The sequence below is a fragment of the Nannobrachium achirus genome (genome assembly GCF_963921795.1).
Source record: "Nannobrachium achirus genome assembly, chromosome: 15".
Taxonomy (NCBI): domain Eukaryota; kingdom Metazoa; phylum Chordata; class Actinopteri; order Myctophiformes; family Myctophidae; genus Nannobrachium; species Nannobrachium achirus.
The window spans coordinates 47561411-47581587 of NC_137822.1; the positions used below are offsets into that span (position 1 = coordinate 47561411).

At 41.3% G+C, this 20177-nt stretch overlaps 1 protein-coding gene across 1 annotated transcript in view; it reads left to right on the plus strand.

Moving 5' to 3' along the window:
* Positions 1–9613, plus strand: part of tnfrsfa (tumor necrosis factor receptor superfamily, member a) — a gene marked incomplete at its 3' end in the record, with an annotated part of 83232 nt that extends 73619 nt beyond the window's left edge. Inside the window, exons 4-10 of the mRNA XM_080743687.1 lie at positions 2109–2220; positions 3011–3147; positions 4003–4095; positions 6081–6127; positions 7073–7363; positions 8981–9017; positions 9306–9613. Of these exons, the coding sequence (XP_080599813.1) occupies positions 2109–2220; positions 3011–3147; positions 4003–4095; positions 6081–6127; positions 7073–7363; positions 8981–9017; positions 9306–9613 (1025 nt within the window). The remainder of the gene's footprint in view (positions 1–2108; positions 2221–3010; positions 3148–4002; positions 4096–6080; positions 6128–7072; positions 7364–8980; positions 9018–9305) is intronic.
* Positions 9614–20177: the final 10564 nt, after the last annotated feature.

Here is a 20177-nt window from a genome sequence, read left to right on the forward strand (position 1 = left end):
AGAAAATATACTACTATTAATCTCAGAGGGACCATAGAATTCCATAGGGCTGAAATGGTACAGGCATGTGCACACATACATCAAAGGGTGCTTGAGCCCCTGCCCTTTTATGCAGTTTTTACAATGGTGAAAGAAATGCAAATGCCCCCTCTTTCCATGCCATACCTGAAGGCAGCATTCAAGAGAATTGCCTTGTCCAAACTCTCCTGAACTTGAATGCAGCATCTTATGTTGAAAGAATTTCCCTCTCTGTAGAAATCCATGCTGCATACTACATCTCCAGTATTGATTATGCTTAGTTCTGTGTGGTATCAAGCACCGACAAAAACGAGTTTTCATATTTTCACCAAAAGGCCCTTTTAGAAATGTCAGCATTCTCTGCACGTCTCTGGTTGAGTGGAATGTGTGAGTGTTTCCTCCTGTGCTGTGAGTCACAGAGCAGAGCCTGGTGCTGCTGGCTGACCAGGCAGCAGTGAAGCATTGATTCAGAGGTGTTCAACAAACGATCACTCTCTGCACAAATGCAACAAGTTCATGACCGTACGAGCAAGTTCATGACCTTAAGCTAGAGGCTCTACAACAAACTCAACAGTCAAAGCTACGAGGAAATGGGCACTGACTGTGCTGTCGAGCAGAAATCTATCTTTTGTTTTTGTAAATTGAGGCCTTATAAGTCATACTGTCTACAGCGACATACAAAAGTACCAAAACTGCCAATTTACAAGCTCACTACGTGTTGCATCGCAGTGTGTTGTGTTGCTTGTAGATCGGCTAATTTTGTGTGATGTTGTAGTATGATTAAGTAGGGCATTAATTCAAGAAAATACACAACAGATTGAAATACAGAGAACATGATTTGCCCTTTTTGTTGCTTCTATACTAACCATGCACCTGTTGTTTTAACCTATTTACTGTTTAGGTGTTTTGGATGTGTTGTTAGTCGTTACCTTGACATGATGTTATTCCAAGATATTTTCAATAATCGCTCTGTTGATCAGAAATTGATATTCCTAAAATAATCTTCTCGTTGACTCAGATTGCACATGTTTTAAAGTCACTCTTTTAGCACATAAACAAACGCAAACAAAAAAGCAGACTCTGCCAAACATCACAAAACCCAGTATGATTTTTCCACAGATCTGGATCTTCAAACAGTAAAATCAACAGGAAGTTAACATTTTTTGTTGGAACAAAAACAAATGCTGCTCAGGGCTTTGTGATAATACTGTATACGTTGGTAGAATCTGCTTGGTTTGTGTTTGTTTCTGTGCTAAAGAACATGACTCTGAGAGCTGCTTCACCGTCCAATGCAAGTCAAAGAGAGAGAGAGTTTTTGAATGATCGATTACTAATCAAGAACAGAGCTAGATATCTGGGCAGTATTTACAGCGGTCCTAATCGATATATGTCTGTACACGGACACATGTGTCCAGAGAAAAGACTTGGTTCTAGTTAGTCTGTTTTCTAGCTGTTACCGTACATTGGATGCTTTATCGCCCATCCCCTGAACTCAACAATACCATTGAATCAGTGTTGATTTTAATGAACATTTCTCTGTGTCCACAGATGAGATAGAGACTGAGTCATGTACCAGTACCACAGACTAGGGCATTCACGAATAGTGATTTTTAGTATTAGAATTATTCCACCTCAAAGTATTCGAATAGGCGAACATTCGACAGGACTGGCCAAACTGTCAAATATTAAGTACAAGAGGTGAACATTGTGAAAATAGCCGATCTACATGCTATGAGCATGTAGATCTGCTATTTTCACAATATTTATTTGCGGAACCAAGTCACATTAAATGCAATACCTACAATTCCAAGTGCTTGTCAGGGTGGGGGTCCCCAGTTCAAATACACCATGGGCATTAACAACTCATTCTTATGACTTCCTATCTAGCCAAGCTTTATAAACTATATATTTTTTAAAGAAAAAATAATAATAATAATAACTTGAATAGTGACTTTGATATTCGAATATTCGAATATTTGGTGAATGCCCTACCACAGACACTAAATGTCTCTCTCTCTCTCTCTCTCTCTCTCTCTCTCTCTCTCTCTCTCTCTCTCTCTCTCTCTCTCTCTCTCTCTCTCTCTCTCCAGATGAGATAGAGACAGAGTCGTGTACCAGTACTACAGACACCAGATGTCAGTGTAAACCAGGGACGTTCTGTGTTCCAGACCAGGCCTGTGAGGTGTGCAAGCGCTGTGCCAGGTGAGTGGCTTTAAACTGGCACATTAACACTGACCGCGACCATCCGAAAAAAGGAACCCGGAAACAATCGCTCTGTCCTTCACTGCCTGTCTTCTCTTAGCTTTTAACGTGGGCGCTAGAGTTTCCATCGTGTGCGATCGGACACGGACTATGCATCGTGCGCGTGCAGGTAGTTCATCAGCTTCAAAACAAAAAATGGTGAAAATCCATCGCTCCGTTCTCTATCTGCAAGCTGTTTTGTAGGTTTCTGCCTCCATGTTAAGACAATTTATACAAGATGTCTTCTGAATCCTAGCGGGTTTGTGAAAGATCTATGTTTTTATATCAGTGGTTCTCAAACCTTTTCATGGCAAGAACCCCCAAAATGATACGTATTTGACCACCTAGGAGCAGTTAGAGGTTCAGTGTCTTATTTGACCACCTAGGAGCAGTTAGGGGGTCAGTGTCTTATTTGACATCCTAGGAGCAGTTAGGGGGTCAGTGTCTTATTTGACATCCTAGGAGCAGTTAGGGGGTCAGTGTCTTATTTGACCTCCTATAGGAGCAGTTAGAGGTTCAGTATCTTGCTCAAGGACACTTTGACATGCAGTCAGTACGAGCCCAGGAATCCATAAACATGTCTCACCTGTGCAGCGATGATCAGAGTCGTTACATGAATTAGAATTTATTTTAACCAGAGAGTTCATTTCTTCCTAAATATACATGACTTGTCCATATCTCTCATTTCATATGTAAATGTGTTCATACGGTAAATCTCATTAAATATGTGTAAATTGTGTTGATATTTCAGGTGTAAAGCGGGGGAGGAGGAGGTGAGGAAATGCACTCCATTCTCCAACACCATCTGTAGGAAACGAGACCTGAACCCCACCAAGAACCCCCCCTTCCTGCCCACTGAGACCCCCACAAGCTCCCCTACATCTATAGGTAACTATTACACCCTACAGAGTCTGTCACGTCACACTCATTTCTCACATGGCCCTCTTCTTGTGCCACCATGAGGCCGTTTCTTGCAAAACACATTTTTGGACTCCAACAGATTTTTCCCTAAAATCACGCAAAGCGGTGTATACATGTGACCTGGCGGTCGCTTATCTCCCGATTAGGGAGTCTTACTGGTACTTTGTGCCGATCTACGTAAAAACTCACAAGCTCTGCTGTTTTTGGAGAGTGTCTTAACCCATTAGAACGGGTACACATTATTGTGTATCATTATTTTGTGTTTTAACTATTGAAAAATAGCAGATATACAAGCAGAGCTTGTAGATCTGCTATTTTAGAAAAATCGTAAAAATTTTAATTTTGACCCGATTCTATAAGTGTCTTTTGAATCCTTCTAAGATTTTTTGAAAAAACCTGTTTCTATGTCAGCAATCTGGCCAGCCATCGTCAAAGAAAAGGTCCTTTTCACTTAAATGGAACTCAGTTAGTCTGTTCTTGAGAGACTACCATGTCAGTGGCTCTCAAACATTTTCATGTGAAGGACCACCAAAATGATATGTATTTGGCCACGGACCCCCATCTCAAAATATCTAGTTCCAGGGACCACCCAGAAGCAAAATTTGAGTTACAAATGTTTGCTTTGAAAATACTTATATTCAAAGATTTGCACACATTTTCACGACTTTTTTCAAAAATAGCAGATCTACAAGCTCACAGCGCGGCACTCGGTGCCGCGCTGTGAGCTTGTATATCTGCTATTTTTCACTGGTTAAAGCATTCAATAATTCTAGGAATGTTTGGAGCTGTTCTGACGTCATGGTGCTGTGTGTGTTTGTTCAGTGATTCCTGTGGTGATCCTCCTCATCCTCCTCCTCCTGGTGGTTGGAGTGACAGCTTGGTGGTTCATCAGTAAGCAGTCCTGTGAGAAGACATGTGAGTACCAACACTATGTGGTCACTGGCAGTGGTAAAGTAACTAAGTACATTTACTGTACTTAGTAATGTGCTTAACACATCTGGTGCCAACCCCGAGTTTCCCGAGTTTGTATTGATACCAATGCTGTGCCAACCCCGAGTTTCCCGAGTTTGGGCCGTTTTTGAATTTTTTTTTTTTTATTTTTTTCAAAAAAAAAAAATTCAAAAAAATGTTTTGGACCTCCAGAAATGTATTAGGCATGATCGCGATCGCGAAATTGCATGTTTAACCCCCATACCAACCCATTCTTTCAAACATGGCAGCCATGTTTGTTTACATCTGAAGAAAACATAATGGCCCATAAATCATGAATGCCTGAACGGATTTCCAAGCGGATTTTTTTGTTTGAAAGCTGTGAACAGCATCTACACACGTGGTGCATCCTCTAGGCATGGGCGTGCACTTTTTACACAATTGCACAATTACATGGAAGTCTATGGTAACCATGGCAACGCGAGACATTGAAGAGAAAAAATCATTGCAACATAAGTGTTAACTCATTGAGTGCCAGCGCCCTCTAGGGGCCAAAGAATGCCAGCGCATCTCTCATAGGCGAGCGCTTTAGCTTCCAGGACCTAACCTTCCAGGACCTCACATGCTCACGTTCATGCACGTCATGGAAATGTCCCGGATGATAATGCTAACAGAATGGCTATTCCCATTTTGTAATCTAAAAGATCATTTTTGGGCGATTTCGCCGTAAATAAACCTCGCGCCGCTTCCCTAAAGACACAATCCAGAGATACAAGCCTTCAAAGATGCGGTCTTTCATTGGATTAGGCGGAGATTGGCGATTTCGTTCGCAAATAACGTCCGGCCGGGACGTTGCTAGCTTTCGGCTAGTAGCTACAAAAATCAAGCCAGGCTTCAGAAGGCCTCTTATCATTTTATTCCATTTCATTAAATATCCCGATCTAGTTCGGGATAGGCACCCTGGAATACGTCGCGCCGCCTACAATGAACATTGGGTGAACATTGGGGGGGGTCTAAACTTTATTTTAAACCATTTTCAATGGAATAAATCGTCGGAGCATCTAGCGTAGCTCGTTGGCTAGCGCTGGGCGAGCCGGGACCACCCACGTTGCTCCAAGCAGCTCGGGGTAAGTAAAATAGCAAATAAAAAATTGTTTTTGATCCCGAATATCCCGAACTAGTTCGGGAGAGGCACTGTATGAGTTAAGGACAGTTTTGAGGTATTTCTATTTACTTGAGTATTTCCAATTTCCAATACTTTTACTTCTACTGCACTACATTTCGGATCCAAATATTGTACTTTTACTCCACAACATTTATTTGAAAACCTTAGTTACTAGTTACTTTGCATATATACATTATAATATTATTAAACATACATTAATCCACTTTAGCCATATTTTATATCTTGGCTGTTTGAAAATAGCCGATCTACAAGCTCATAACGCGCCGCCGTGAGCTTGTAGATTGGCTATTTTCAAACATTTTATACTTTTACTTTTGGAACACATTTTGCTGTTTGGGAGGGGCTTACAGTACATGTACAGTGTGTAGCAACATATTTGTTTTGTAGGCTAATTTCTGATTTAGCCCTATTCTATAGGTTAGGCCTAAATGGGTTAAGTACATTTTGATGCCAACACTTTCATACGTTTACTCAAGTACATTTTGAATTCCAGACTTTTACTAACAAAGTACTTCTACAATGCAGTATTGATACTTTTATTTAAGTAAAACATTTGAGTACTTTTTCCATCACTGGTTACTGTGGAAACCTTGTATGTGTAATGGATCATGGCACATAGTGGCAAGAGTTGATTTTATTTTTTAATGTTATTGCATCTTCAGTGAGAATAAAAAACGTTTCAGCTATCCAGCCTTCTTCACTGTGGAAACCTTGTATGTTCAGGAATTGGGGAAAATAACCTGCAACGTTTTCCTGACACCATTCTGTCTGCTCTCTGTTTCAGGTTCTGAGAGCCAGAGCGATAACAGCGAAATCGTCAAGATTCCTATCGTAAGTTAATTCATTGTTCCAATCTTTATATTTTTAATTCCATAAAGTTAAAGCTATATACTGACTGTATGGTGATAGTAATCATTGCTACAGAGCAGGGGTAGGCAAGCTTAGGCACAGTGCCAACATTGGCACAGGGTAGGGTGATCACTGGCACAAGTGCAAGAGATCTTCTTTTTTTTTTACATGACATCCTGCCATTAAAATGTATGTTGACATGGCAAACTGACTATCTAGAAGAAACAAACAAAAAACAGGTCACTTCATTTCAAAAAGGTTGCTGACCCCTGTTATAGAGCAGGGGTCTTCAACGGGGGCCCGGGACCCCTAGGGGGTCCTCAGAGTTACTACAGGGGGTCCTCCAAAATTGAGTGATAGAACCTTTTTTCCCCTTTTTCTATATTAAACACTTGAACTCTATATAGTGTCCATATTCTGAGAACTTTAGCCAAAAACAAGCTCACAACGCTGAGCTTGTAGATCATCTATTTTCGGGAGAGCGCTTTGGTGTAGAGGAGAAAGTACAGGGTGAAAGGTCAAGTTTATTAAGTATTGACGGTTCAAGTGGTTAAATATCTGAAAACACAAATTGACATGAATCCAAAATACACTGATGATTGTGCTGTCAAACGATTAAACTGTATCCACCTGTTTCCGCAAGACTAACAGCAGACATACAAGCTCACGTCGCGTCGCAGATGCAACCGTTGTGAGCTTGTAGATCACACTCGGCTGCGACGCCGGAAATGTCGCTCGCCTTCTGCACAATGCCCGATGGGACGTTGGAAAGTTTTGGATCGAATCTATGAAAATGTTGTTGGGGTCCCTGCTTCATCTCTCTCTCAGCTAAGGGGTCCTTGGCCTGAAAACATTGAAGACCCCTGCTGTAGAGTGTTTGTTCAGTATGTCTCTAATAATAAGCTCTGGTTTGCATCATCTTCTCAGGACGAGAGCGGCCCCACGCCGGAGGAGAGACAGAACAACCAGAACGCGGGGCTGGAGGGGGAGGAGTCTCGGCCGGAGTCCCGCCCCCTGCTGCAGGAGACCCAGGCGGGGGGTCTGAGCAAGGCATCGCCCCCTACTGGTCTGGAGGACGAGGACCGGGGCCTGGGCGACAGTCTGCCCAACACCACCAGCTCCTCTCAGACCAGCCTGTCTGCGCTGCCAACAGCGGCCTCCGGTGGCAGCTCGCCACATCACAGCCCCACCTCCCAGAGGCTCCAGCCCACAGACATGGTGAGAGGAAATGCACTCAACTATGGACAGTAGTGTAAAGTAACTAAGTACAATAAGCCCTTTTGCAAATCCCGCCCCATTCTGCCCTGTTACTATGATAGGACATTTGACCCTGGGCAGATTGTTTTTATAGTGGCAGTGAATGGGATTTTTTTTCCCCTTCATAGCCTCATTACAGCTATATAAAGTACCAAAGGAAAAACATCTAGGTGATATTAATAAAAAGGGAAGACAAAGGTACAGTAGTTACATTGCAAAACAGGGGGTTTACCCGAAAATATATGTTTTAATTTGTTTAATCCCAGTGGGACAGAATCCTCTTTGCAGATTCTTTTATAGTGGTAGTGGATGGGATTTTTTTTCCCTTCATAGCCTCATTACAGCTATATAAAGTACCACAAAAAACACATCTACGTGATATTAATAAAAAGGGAAGAAAAAGGTACAGTAATTACATAGCAAAACAGTAGTTTTCCCCCCGAAAATAAATGTTTTAATTAGTTTAATCCTCTGGATCAGAAAGAGAATAGACCGCGCATTGCATCCTGGGTAGGAAGAGGACAGAACTATAATCCTAACCTCACATAATAGGCTGGCTTTTCGTAATTCTGCCCATTTAAAATATATGTACCCAATCGTGACTCTTAGACCATTGATATGGTCCATGTCAACTAGTTTGTTGAAGCTTATTCATTATGATGAGCGAGATCACGGCCGAGATCGCGGCCGTACCGGGCGATCGCCGTGTCGCGCACTGCGGACAGTTTTGAAAGCCACATTTAACATTCTCCACTGCACAATCTCCACCCCCGATAGCAAAAAGTTAATGTTTTTTTCTGGTTGGCCAGTCAGGGAGTCTCAGGGACCAATCAGAAGGCTGACAAACGGTCTATTATACTTAGTAATTGGTATTTGTACTTTACTTGAGTATTTCCAATACTTTTAGTTCTACTCCACTACATCTCAGATCCAAATATTGTACTTTTACTCCACTAAATTTATTTGAAAACATTAGTTACTAGTTACTTTGCAGATATACATTATAATATTATAAAACATACATGAAGCACTTTAGCCCTATTTTATACCTTGCAATGGGCCGCAACTTTCATACTTTTCATAATTTCTATATTGTAGTATTGATATTTATTCAAGTAAAACATATGAGTACTTTTTCCACCACTGACTGTATGGATCATTTGGTTAGAAATTATTCTATACATGTATATTGATTCCTTTCTTTTTTTTCTTTTTTATAATCAACTAAATTAATTAGTCTGATCATCCACCTAAGCCCTATTTTATACTTTGGCTTACAATGGTGCCATGCAAAATGTAAAAGGCTTTAAGAATAATTATTATGAGAATATATTTGTCTATTTCTATATATAGTTTTTGGCATATATTACATCTATAGTTGAGCAAAATACAAATAGATAACACTAATGTTTGTAGATTCCATATCAACTCTATGACTGTATGAAGCATGATGTTTTATAAAGCAATGCTATCCTAAAAACAAAACAAAGAAATCTCTTAAAATGCACAGTGAGCTCTTTCCTCTGCTTTAAACGTAACATTATGTTTATATCTTTGTCTTATTCTGTGTGTTTGCAGGACGATCCTTTACAGAACAGATTAGTTCCACTACTGGGTAAGTTTATCGACTGGTTGTGATTCCTCACTTCATGTAGCTTGTATTCCTTGCTTTTAATGCAACTCCAAAGAGTGTACATACATTTAACAAGCTTACAAGCCCCAACCTGGATGCATGGATGCATGCATGCATGGAAATCAAAATCATTAACATCGCTAAAACGATAGAAAGAAGTAAATGAAAACATTTTAACACTCTTTTTTCTAATTACAATCTAAAATATGAACCCTTGTTATAAAAAAACAAAGTTGTCCTATAACATCATCATCATCATCTTTCCTCTAGGCTCGGAGCGCTCGCTGAGGAAGAGCTTCGACCTGTTCGATGAGTACCTGGACGTGCGGATCCACAACAAGTTCTTCCGCCTGCTGGGCGTCTCAGACAACCACATCCGCATCGCCGAGAGCGGCCCGCCGGGCGACAAGGTCTACGAGCTGCTGAAGAACTGGATGCAGCGCGAGGGCCTCCGCGCCGACATCAACAGCCTGCTGGAGGCGCTGCTGAGCATGGACCAGAGGCGCTCCGCCGAGAGCATCGCCTACGCAGCGCTGCAGCGCGGATACTACAAGCACGCTAGCGCCCCCTGCTGTTAACCCCCGGCGGTGTTACCTTACCTAACCTTACCTACCGCCCATGGCTGGGGGAGGAGAGAGAAATAAACTATTATTATTAAGTACTTATTGTTGTTAGACCAATGGAGAACAAGCACATAGAGACGCTGTTTGGTTGACGTTGTTGTCTCAAGAATGGGGGGGGGCGGGGGGGGGGGGGGGGGGGTTTAGCGCTGTGTGTGTGTGTGTGTGTGTGTGTGTGTGTGTGTGTGTGTGTGTGTGTGTGTTGGCCATCGTCGAAACGGTCGGTCGTTTCTTTTTTTTTTTTGGAAAAGCAAAAGAAAACAAGAAAAAGAAGAAGCGGGGGATGGAAGGAATTGTCGTTACTCGTTGTCGTTATGCAATCTGTAACTAAAGCAGGACGGTGGGTTTTACTGTACGCAAGATAATGCGGAAGGACAATGAAGAAGAAAGAAAGAAAATACTAGTGATCAAAGAAGTTGACAACTTCGTCCTCCCTCAAATAAGGCCGTGCGAGTCTTTTCAAAAACTCTAAACTCCAAAGATCAACACGGAGTACAATGAAGAGAAGCTAGCGGCCTCAGCGGGTCGAAAAGCCATAATGTTTTAGCCATGTAATCATAGAGGTGTCTATGATACAGCTATGTATGGCCATATACAGTAAGCATTAGGGGTGGGCGATATGGTACAATGATACAATATCACCATATCTTTCCAAGCGGGATCACGATGCACCATCTTATCATGATTCTTTTTCATGTTGGTTTTTATGGTTATTTTGCAAGTTACTTAACAGTACAACCACCTACATGGTAACAAAAACTAAAAGAAATGTATCCCTTTGGGAGGTCTAAATTGACCCTACGGGTCCATTTGGTTTCATTTGTATGCTGTCAGAGTTAAGAGGAGACCTTGACATTGTAAAGTTTGAGAACTACTGATTTAGACCAAAATGCAGCTTTAAATGAATTCTGCAATGAATTTCTGTATTAACAATTCAACAGGATTTTTTTTATAAGGCTCCCTCATTGTATCACGATATATAGGATATCTCTGATAAGGCATATCGTGGAGACATTGTATCGTCTCAACGATATTTATCACCATATCGCCCACCCCGAGTAAGCATGCAGGTGTCTGTGACAAAGCGCTCTATGGCCATATAAATCATAGAGTCATAAAGTGTCATAAATCATAAAGCGCTGTGTCTTGGCTTGTGCGTGGCTCACCCTGGGTGACCCGGTTCTCGTCCCAGAATGCCGAGCAGCGGGCGCGATCCATGCCAACACTGAGCAGCGGGCGCGATCCATGCCAACACTGAGCAGCGGGCGCGATCCATGCCAACACTGAGCGGTGGGCATGGCGATGCCAACGCGACACCCTTACCTTGAGACAGGGAACATTACACTGGTTTTGTAGCGGTGGCATTTTTAAAAACCGTCACTGATTACTGTGCCTACTTGATGCACTGACCACTGGCACATTGTTTTGTTTTTATTTTAGTTGTAATATAGGGCGATGTTTATGCTAATACTAATAAATTAGTTCTGTTAGCGTTAGAATTCTCTTTAAACTACAGGTCAATTTATTAGGCTATAGGAGAATGACTATTGAGACAAGGACAGGAAAGGTTTGGAGCATTTCTAAAGAGAGGTTGATATGTGGGTTTTACTCATGGACATTGTACCTCTTTCTACCCACAGTTCGTCCAGTGTAAGATGTTTGGGTGTAGATCTTTGCCATATGATTGTATCTTCTAAGCGGTGATACAGAAGTGCCATGTTGTTCAACCAAGCCAATGGGGTCTGTGGACAGCAGTCATATTGGAAAGAAATGGGGTCACTCATCCTTACTTCCTTCAGGGTGTTTGTTGGCTCACTGGAAACACACCTGCTACACCAGTGTGGGTCTCTGAGGGGCCTTTTCCACCGGCGGGTTCTTTCTCCAGCCTATGGGATGGCAACTTTCTTGGAACCTTGGTTCGTTCTTGTTAACTGGCCCCGTATCAACTTTTACGGTTCGGAACCAACTCGGTGTGAAAAGGCACCAAAGGGAGCTTTTTGACCAGCAATGAACCGGTTCAGGTTCTTTCTCCCGCCTGTGGGACGAACCGGAGGTGAGATTTTCCACCGAGAGCCGAGTTGGTTCTGAAAACGTAAAAGTTGATTCGGAACGGGAACCACAAAATCCTTGTTTTTTTTTTCCAGTGAACCGTGATGACAGGGACAACGGCTCTGGTTCAATCTGGTGGAAACACAAGCCGGTTCGCAAGAACGAAACCAAGGTTGGTTCCAACCTGCTCTCAACTCCTGAGCCACAGCCCAAGTAAGGAGGAGACCCCGTTTCTCTCCAGTAAGGCTGCCTGTTGCACTAGATCCTACTGTATATGTTCTCCTTTCACACAGAGCAGCAGTAAAGTGAGATAAGTTCAGTCCAGCCTCATTACGTCTTTGATATGTTCAGTGTTAAGACTCACAAGCAAAACATGGAAGGAGTTTCACTCAATGTTTCTTTTGGAACAAAACATTTTTTTTTTTTTTTATATCTTTAGTTGCGTTTCCTCGATGTTTCCTTTGTAACACAAGCCTCCAAGGTTCCGTTCATTTTTATTTTATTTATTTACATATTTATTCTGATGAGTTATAATTATCTTGCCATTATTTATACCATCGCAATAACAACAAACCCTGGGAACAAGATTTTCGTTTTACTACGTTTCAAAGCCGCAGGGCAACAATGACTTTTATCCAATGGGAAGACTTGGCTGAAACGTGCAGTGGTTTGTTTTGTTAAACCCTGTCTCCCTATTGGATGCATCGATATAGAAACCTAGACACCTCATTGGCTGTAGCAGTTCCAGGAGCAACCTGTATCGCGGCCGGCCTGTATTTGGGTTTATAAGTGACTACTGGCCAATCACAGCGCGTCTTTTCCTGGGACTTGTCAGAATCTAGTTGTATTTAAAACAGCTCTGTTATATATATTTTATACAACTAGATTCTTCCAAGTCCTGGAAAAGAGACGCTTTGATTGGCCAGTAGTGCAGCGACCACGGTTTTCCCGGTGAACCTGAGCGCAACGGTGGGGGCGCGGAGTATTGAGAATTAGAGGCACTCTTGCCGATTTCGTAAGAGCCTCGTCGCCAATTGCAAGAAATGTAGAAGTTATTTGGGGCCATGATGATAACCTTTTCTTCCCACTACTAGATAAAGGATTTATATTGTCTGTGTTGTTTACAACCACTGGCAAGATCGCGGTTCCACTAGTTTTACTAGTAGGCTAGTGTAGGCTTAGAAGCCTTTTCAGAAGTTAATTTAATGTTTTCCATGATTTCCTTTATCCTCATCTAGTCTTGCGCTAATGCACTCAACTGTTATCGCTAGGTTTTAAGGCCTAGTAGACTTTTCAGAAGTTAATTTAATGTTTTCCATATAATGATGTCCTTTGTCGTCATCTTGCGCTAATGCACGCAACTGTTTTCGCCAGGTTTTAAGGTCTTATTTTAGTTGTTTCTCATGAGCTCGCGACCCTCCTTGCCCATCGGCCCCCACCGTTGCGCTCAGGTTCACCGGGAAAAAACGCGGTCGCCACTTTGATAGGCGGTTTACCATTTCCAAGATGGCGCCCGCAGATACATACGCCCCTCAGAGTCAGAGGAGGCGTCTACCTTTCTATGTCGATGGTCGGATGCACACGGTCTGTTGGATGCACACGGTCTGTTGGATGCACACGGTCTGTTGGATCTGAAACGAACGGTCTAATGTTACACCTCCCACTTTTTCACTCGCAGTACCGCCGACATCCACTGTGAGCGCTGCAGTTGTTCAGGGGTTAACTCCAGTGGATAGTAACTAAGTACTAGTTCTGTACTTAAATTATCCGTTCTTTACTCGAGTATTTGTATTTTCTAATACCTGATGACTTTCACTCCAATGCATCTCAAAGACAAATATTGTACTTGTGACTCCACTGTTAGGAAGGTAAAAAGCACATTATGAATTAATCACTTCAGCTCAAATATAGTGGAAACTTATCCGATCTACAAGCTGAAAACACTTTTTTTTTTTTACATTTCAGAATTTCTTCTTTTTCCTTTTTTTGTGGAAAATATCCTAAATTGTAATACAGCAATGCAATGATAAAAGAAAATGTACTGTAATTTCTACTTCCAGTACTTAACGACTGAGCATCCTTCACATGTAGTTTGGTAATATTTGACCTGATATTTAGCCAGTGTAAAATAGGCATCAAGTGGTAATGTATTGATAATTAAAATCGGCAAAGTAACTTTTAACTATAAGCTGTCAAATAATTGCAGTGGAGCAAAAAAGTACAATATTTGCCTCTTGAGATGTCATTGGAGTAGAAGTATTAACAATGGAGATACTCGAGTTGAATCCAAGTACCTAGAGGTTGTGTTGGAGTACAGTAAGTCAAAGTACTTAGTTACTTTCCACCACAGTTTGTGTCTTTGGAATAAAGGACTGGCCAGTCCCAGTAAGTCCAGATCTAGCTCTGGTCATCATAGCTCATAGCGTTAGTAGTTCTCCTTAATGCTACGGGACTGATGAGCCTTTGCGCTCACAGCCGCGGTCGCCCAGGCTGCTCAGCCTCTCATCTGTAGTAAAAATACAAACATTTACCTTCGCGATTCACCAAAACAAAGACGGTTCTAAGATGTTGAAAGCCTACTTTCCTTAGTGGCAACACTCGGAGCCCCCCACATCACGGGAAGAAAATAATTGTTTTAGTTACTCTGTACAGACCGTGTCAATAGAAAAATTCCATCCACCAGATTTTGCCTTCCGGTGAAATATTTTCTTTTCTGGCCAAAAAGTGTATTTTAGATGTGAGGTGGGGGGCTCAAGAGTGTTCCCACCAGGGAAAGTAGGCTTTCAACTCCCTAAAACAGTCTTTGTCTTGGTGAGTAGTGAAAGCATATTATTTCATTTTTACTAAAGATGATAGGGGAGTGAGCTTTAAAGGCTCATGGGTCCCATCGCGTTATAGGAAAGTCCTACTAACGCTCTGGACCAGAGCTGGTCCAAACCTAACGAACCCACTGACCAAACGCCATTACTTAACTAGCTATACATGCAGGTACGGAATGTTTTCTCCTGGTTAGACTGAAGACAAGATGAAGGAAACCTTTTCTGGATTTACCGTAGGAAGGAAGGAAATAAAGAAGTAACATTTTTAATAGAGCCCTTTGTACATATTTTCTTTTTTTTCCAGAGAGAACACGTGCCTCAAAAAACAAAAAAAAAAAAGACACATAAATATGTATGTATATGTATGTATATATCTGCAGTTGTATTAACAAGAAACCAGAAGAAATCTAGGTCCCATCCTCTTTTACAGTACACTTTAAGACATAATAAGACATAATAAGACAGAATAAAGCCATAATAAGAAATAATGTGTTGGTAATTAGAGCTAATATATTTTATTAGACAGAAAGAAAGACAGAATAGTAGAAAGAGCGAATACATTCTCTGGCACCGTCACCTGCCGTGGAACTGCAGCGGCAGACACTGCCGCACGACCGCTAGTTCGACCAGCAGTCGCACTGCATCGCTGGCGATAGGACCAGCAGTCCCGCCAGTAGGACCGGCGGCCGCCGCACGGACCGGCAGGTCCCGTAGCGGTAAACTGCCCGTCCGTGCGGTGGTGGCTGAGACAGAATAGCAGAAAGCGAATACATTATCTGCATGGCACCGGCATCGCTGGTAACTGCCGCGGCAGCCACCACCGCATGTTTCTGTCTAATAAAATATATTAGCTCTAATTACCAACACATTATTTCTTATTATGGCTTTATTCTGTCTTATTATGTCTTATTATGTCTTAAAGTGTACTGTAAAAGAGGATGGGACCGAAATCTAGAGAGGTATGAAGTATATGTGTACAGCAGACATGCTGACGAAAAGGGGGTTGATGTTGAAGAAAAAAATAAAAATAAAAAAATTACTGTAGAGACTCAAATTAGCCCTTTTTTCCTGCAGTGAAGTGACTACATTTTATATAAAGAGAGGAAAGAATTTCTATTTTATAGCTGAAGAACAAGGCTTTTTACAGTGCTGGCACTGCCCTCTAGTGACAAGACAATGAAATAACACCCTGCATCTAAGGGACACTTATGTTTTCCTCCACTTTTTTCTGACTTTGTTTTTCCGTTTACTTCTTTTTCTGTATGAAGAGGCCTGACGCATAGCAATGAATCGGCCTCTATACATAATGTCTGTTTACTTTACCCTCTTGACATTGACAGTTGATGTGAGCATGTCTTTGTTTTTGTTTATATATATATATAGGCCTATATGTATAATTTCTGTTTATAACTTTACATATTTCAATGCAAGTCCCAACTTCTTCAATCTCTTCAGCTAATAGCTTTGTGGCTTCATGAAAAGAAAAAGAAAAAAACATGTTATGTACGATTTTTATTTAAGGCATTTCTTTCATTAGTTACTGTTTGCTTGTTATGGATTTGTTTGTCAATTTTAAAATAAAATGTTTTGTACAGATGTTCCATCTTTGGTTTTTAAGAGCAGTGCTTATCAACCGGTATATCCATTAGGGGTGTAAGGATACATTCTAATAGCGATTCGATACATATCGCGATACATGGTTGACGATACGATACATGGAAGATATTGGTTCATTCATGGCGATACGATACGATTCGATTCAATGATTTAAAATCGATATAGTAACTATTTAGCAAAGAAAATAAATCTGTGTGAAAGGTGTGGATAGTGCAGGTTTTAAAGGGAAACATGTATCATTATGGATATAAATCTATCTTATCTATCTGCCAAATACATGGACATTGTATATTGACAAACCTGCACCTTGACATGAACCCAGAGATTACACACATTTATCAATAGACCAGTGTAGCTATATGGAAAGGAAAAGTAATTAAACCCCTCCTTTTAAAATTTTCTTCTTAAAAATGCTAAATACAATGCACAACTAGGTAGTATCGATACAATCGATTCTTTGCACTGCCGATTCGATATGATACAAAATAAAACAATACGATTCGATTTTAGCTGTTTTCATTTCGATATACTTCGATTTTTTACGTTAAAAACGATATTTCGATACAGTTACTATATCGTTACACCCCTAATATCTAGCATGCACACCCACGAACGCACGTGCACACACACGCACGGCATGCACACATACAGGTATACAGATCCATCTAAGAGAATTGAATATCGTGTAAAAGTACATTTTCTTGAAACGTTCAGTACTTCTTGAAACTATTCTAAATACATTACACAATGAGTGAATTATTCCAAATCTTTTCTTGTTTAGCTTAGTCTGAAATCTACGGAGCTCACGAGGGGACATACAGTAGCTGGTGGAATATTTTTTTAGGGGATGATATTTTTGGGGGAGGGCATGACATCATTTTTATAGGGTTTGAAATCATATTTCTAGGGGACGACTTATGTTTGGGGATGGGTATAAAGTCAAGTTTTAGGGTATGAGGTCATATTTTTAGGGGATGTCATTTTCTGTAAGGAATGACTCTTATTTCGAGCGAATGCGAAAAAACAAATTAAGTGAAAACCTACACGTAAGATAAAACATACATTAACCCCTGTTTAAACTTTGGCTATAGTGTTTGAAAATAGTGTTGTGTGATCTACAAGCACACAACAAGTCGCGACACGGTGTGCACTTGTAGATCTGCTATTTAAACAAATATTTGGGAAGAGTGGTAGAAGTTTGGGTAACCCGTGAAATAGGACTATGGTTAGAAACCCGAATAGGATATCAAACTTGGGAGAGTGTTTTCTGCTGGTATTTCAGTCTGAGTGTATCAAAGGGTGCGTTCGGAAATGCGCACCAGGAGTGTGCTCAGTGTAGTGAGTGCCTAAACCTAACCCTAATCCTAACCCTAACCTCAGTAAAACTATGCCTAAACCCAACCCTAACCCTCACCTCAGTAAAACTATGCCTAAAACTAACCCTGACCCTAACCCTAACCACACCCGGTGCGCATTTCCGAACGCACCCTTTGATACTCTCGGACTGAAACACCAGCAGAAAACACTCTCCCTATCAAACTTAATGGAAATATGATTTAGAGGTGTAGTTGCATGGTGTTCCCACCAGAGGGCACAATACACAATACTCTTTATATTCAGAATTCTGCATCCTGTTCTGTAAAGTTCACTTCCTTCCAGGTGGTTTTGAAGAGAAGAAGCTGTTTAGAAGAATTACTGGTATGAAAAAAACACAGAATAATCATATAGGCCTATTATTGATTAATTCCTGAACACATATACTTATGTGTACTTAGGCCTATACTTATACTTATTGGAGTCCTGACCAAAGATAAATCAGCCATGTTTAGTGTTACCACTAGGCCCAAACAAAACCTGTTGCTGTTGCTAGCCAGGACATGACACAAGTTAGATGATCCTGTGGAAGTTGAACCACAACCCTGTACTTTAAAACTAAACACAGGATTTATTTATTTTTGTCAAAGTTAATTGTTTTACTTTTCAAAGAGACTTCAGTCAAGTTTAGTGTTGTAGTGAAACTAGGCCCAGGGGCGTCACACCAAATTCTGGGCCCTGGGTACAAGGATTCACTGTGGGCCCCCCATGAATGTTAACTATTGAAAAGTAGCAGATATACCAGCTCACAGCGAGCTTGTAGATCTGCTATTTTTGAGAAAAAAAATGAAAATTGTGTGCAAGAAACCTATGTTTCCATGTCAGTGGTGCTCAAACCCTTTCATGTCAAGGACCCCCAAGATGATATGTATTTGGTCACGGACCCCCCATCTCAAAATATTTAGTTCCAGGGACACATTTTCACACATTTTCACATTTTCAAGCTCACAGCACTCGGTGCCACGCTGTGAGCTTGTATATCTGCTATTTTTCAATAGCTAAAGTTACTAGGGCCCCTCCACCTTGGGCCCTAGTAACTCAGTCCCACTTCCCCCCCCCTCACCAATATTGTGGCTCTATGGAAAGCTTGGAATTTACTCTTTCTGTCTGCAAAGTGTTTGTTTCAGAAAAGTCCACAGTAGACATGTTATGAGTTACTTTCTATCCAAGAAATTTGGTTCAGGTGATTATTTTTTCTAAGTCCTGGAGTTTGGAAGCGCTCGTGGAAAATCCCTCAACGGTCCTGTGACCACCTGGTTCTAAATGTCACATTATGCAGGAGGCAGCGGGACATGGCGTTATAGAAGACAAGCGCTTCCGAAGTTCAACACTTAGAAAATGAACCATGTCTGCTCGGATTTCTTGACAGAAAATAAATCATAACAATTATACGGTGGATTTTTCAGAAACAAACACTTTGCAGATAGCAAGAGTAAATTCCAAGCTTTCCATAGAGCCCCAATATAGGTGAATTTGAAGTTGTTTAATACAATCAGATAGCAAAAAACTGTTTTGATGCATTGGCTGCCTATGGGAGGTATTGCAACCCTAGATTCATCCGATTATAAAAAAATCTAGTGTTGCAATTTGCTGCTAGTCCTGACCCATAAATATTTGGTCTGTGTGACCCACAAATGGGTCTGAGGGGACCCACTGTTTGGGAACCAGTGTTCTAGAGCAGGGTCTTCAACGTTTTCAGGCCAAGGACCCCTTAGTTGAGAGAGAGATGAAGCAGGGACCCCCACAACCTGTTCATAGATCCCATATAGTTTCATTGTTTGACAGCACTATCATCAGTGTATTTTGGATTCATGTTAATGTGGGTTTTTAGATATATAACCACTTGAACCGTTAATACTTATTAAACTTGACTTTTCGCTGTACTTAGTCTGCTCTTTTCCCCCTCCAATGCTCTTTGCCAAAAATAGTCGATCTACAAGCTCACAACGCCTCACAGTGCGAGGCGTTGTGAGCTTGTAGATCAGCTACTTTTGGCTAAAGTTCTCAATATGGATGCTAGGGTTCAAGTGGTTAATATAAAAAAGGGGGAAAAAAGTTTCTATCACACAAAGATTTGGAGGACCCCCCAGGGGTCCCGGACCCCCTGTTGAAGACCCCTGTTCTAGGGCATTTGATATAGTTAATCATGCTTAGTTATTCATGATTGATAGAGGTGTTCCAAAATACTTAGTTAGAATACTGGTCTCGTTTGTTATGACCAGTAGATGCTTCAGGTCAGCTGGGGAAGTTTCTGAAGCCTTCCCTGTCAGTAATAATAATATGCAAGGAAATACAATGACAGCTGTTGTCACAGAACAGCTTCATAGACTATGAGCTCTACTTTCCTCCTAGCCGCAAATTGCAACACTAGATTTTATTTAAATCGGATGAATCTAGGGGTGCAATACCTCCCATAGCCAGCCAATGCATCAAAACTGTTTTTTGGAGCTGTGTGAAGCACAGGCTCCCTATACGTGGCCGTGTGGGTCTGTCTGTGTGTCTGTCTGTCTGTGTGTGTGTCTGTATGTAGCCTGAACTTCCTAAACTTCGGCACGCCACTAGTCCCACAGTTTTGCCACCACACACTCGCGCCATATGTCAAATCGAACGGCTTACTCGGGAATCGTGGGCTATTACTTTTCTAAGAGAAAGGTTCTATAGTT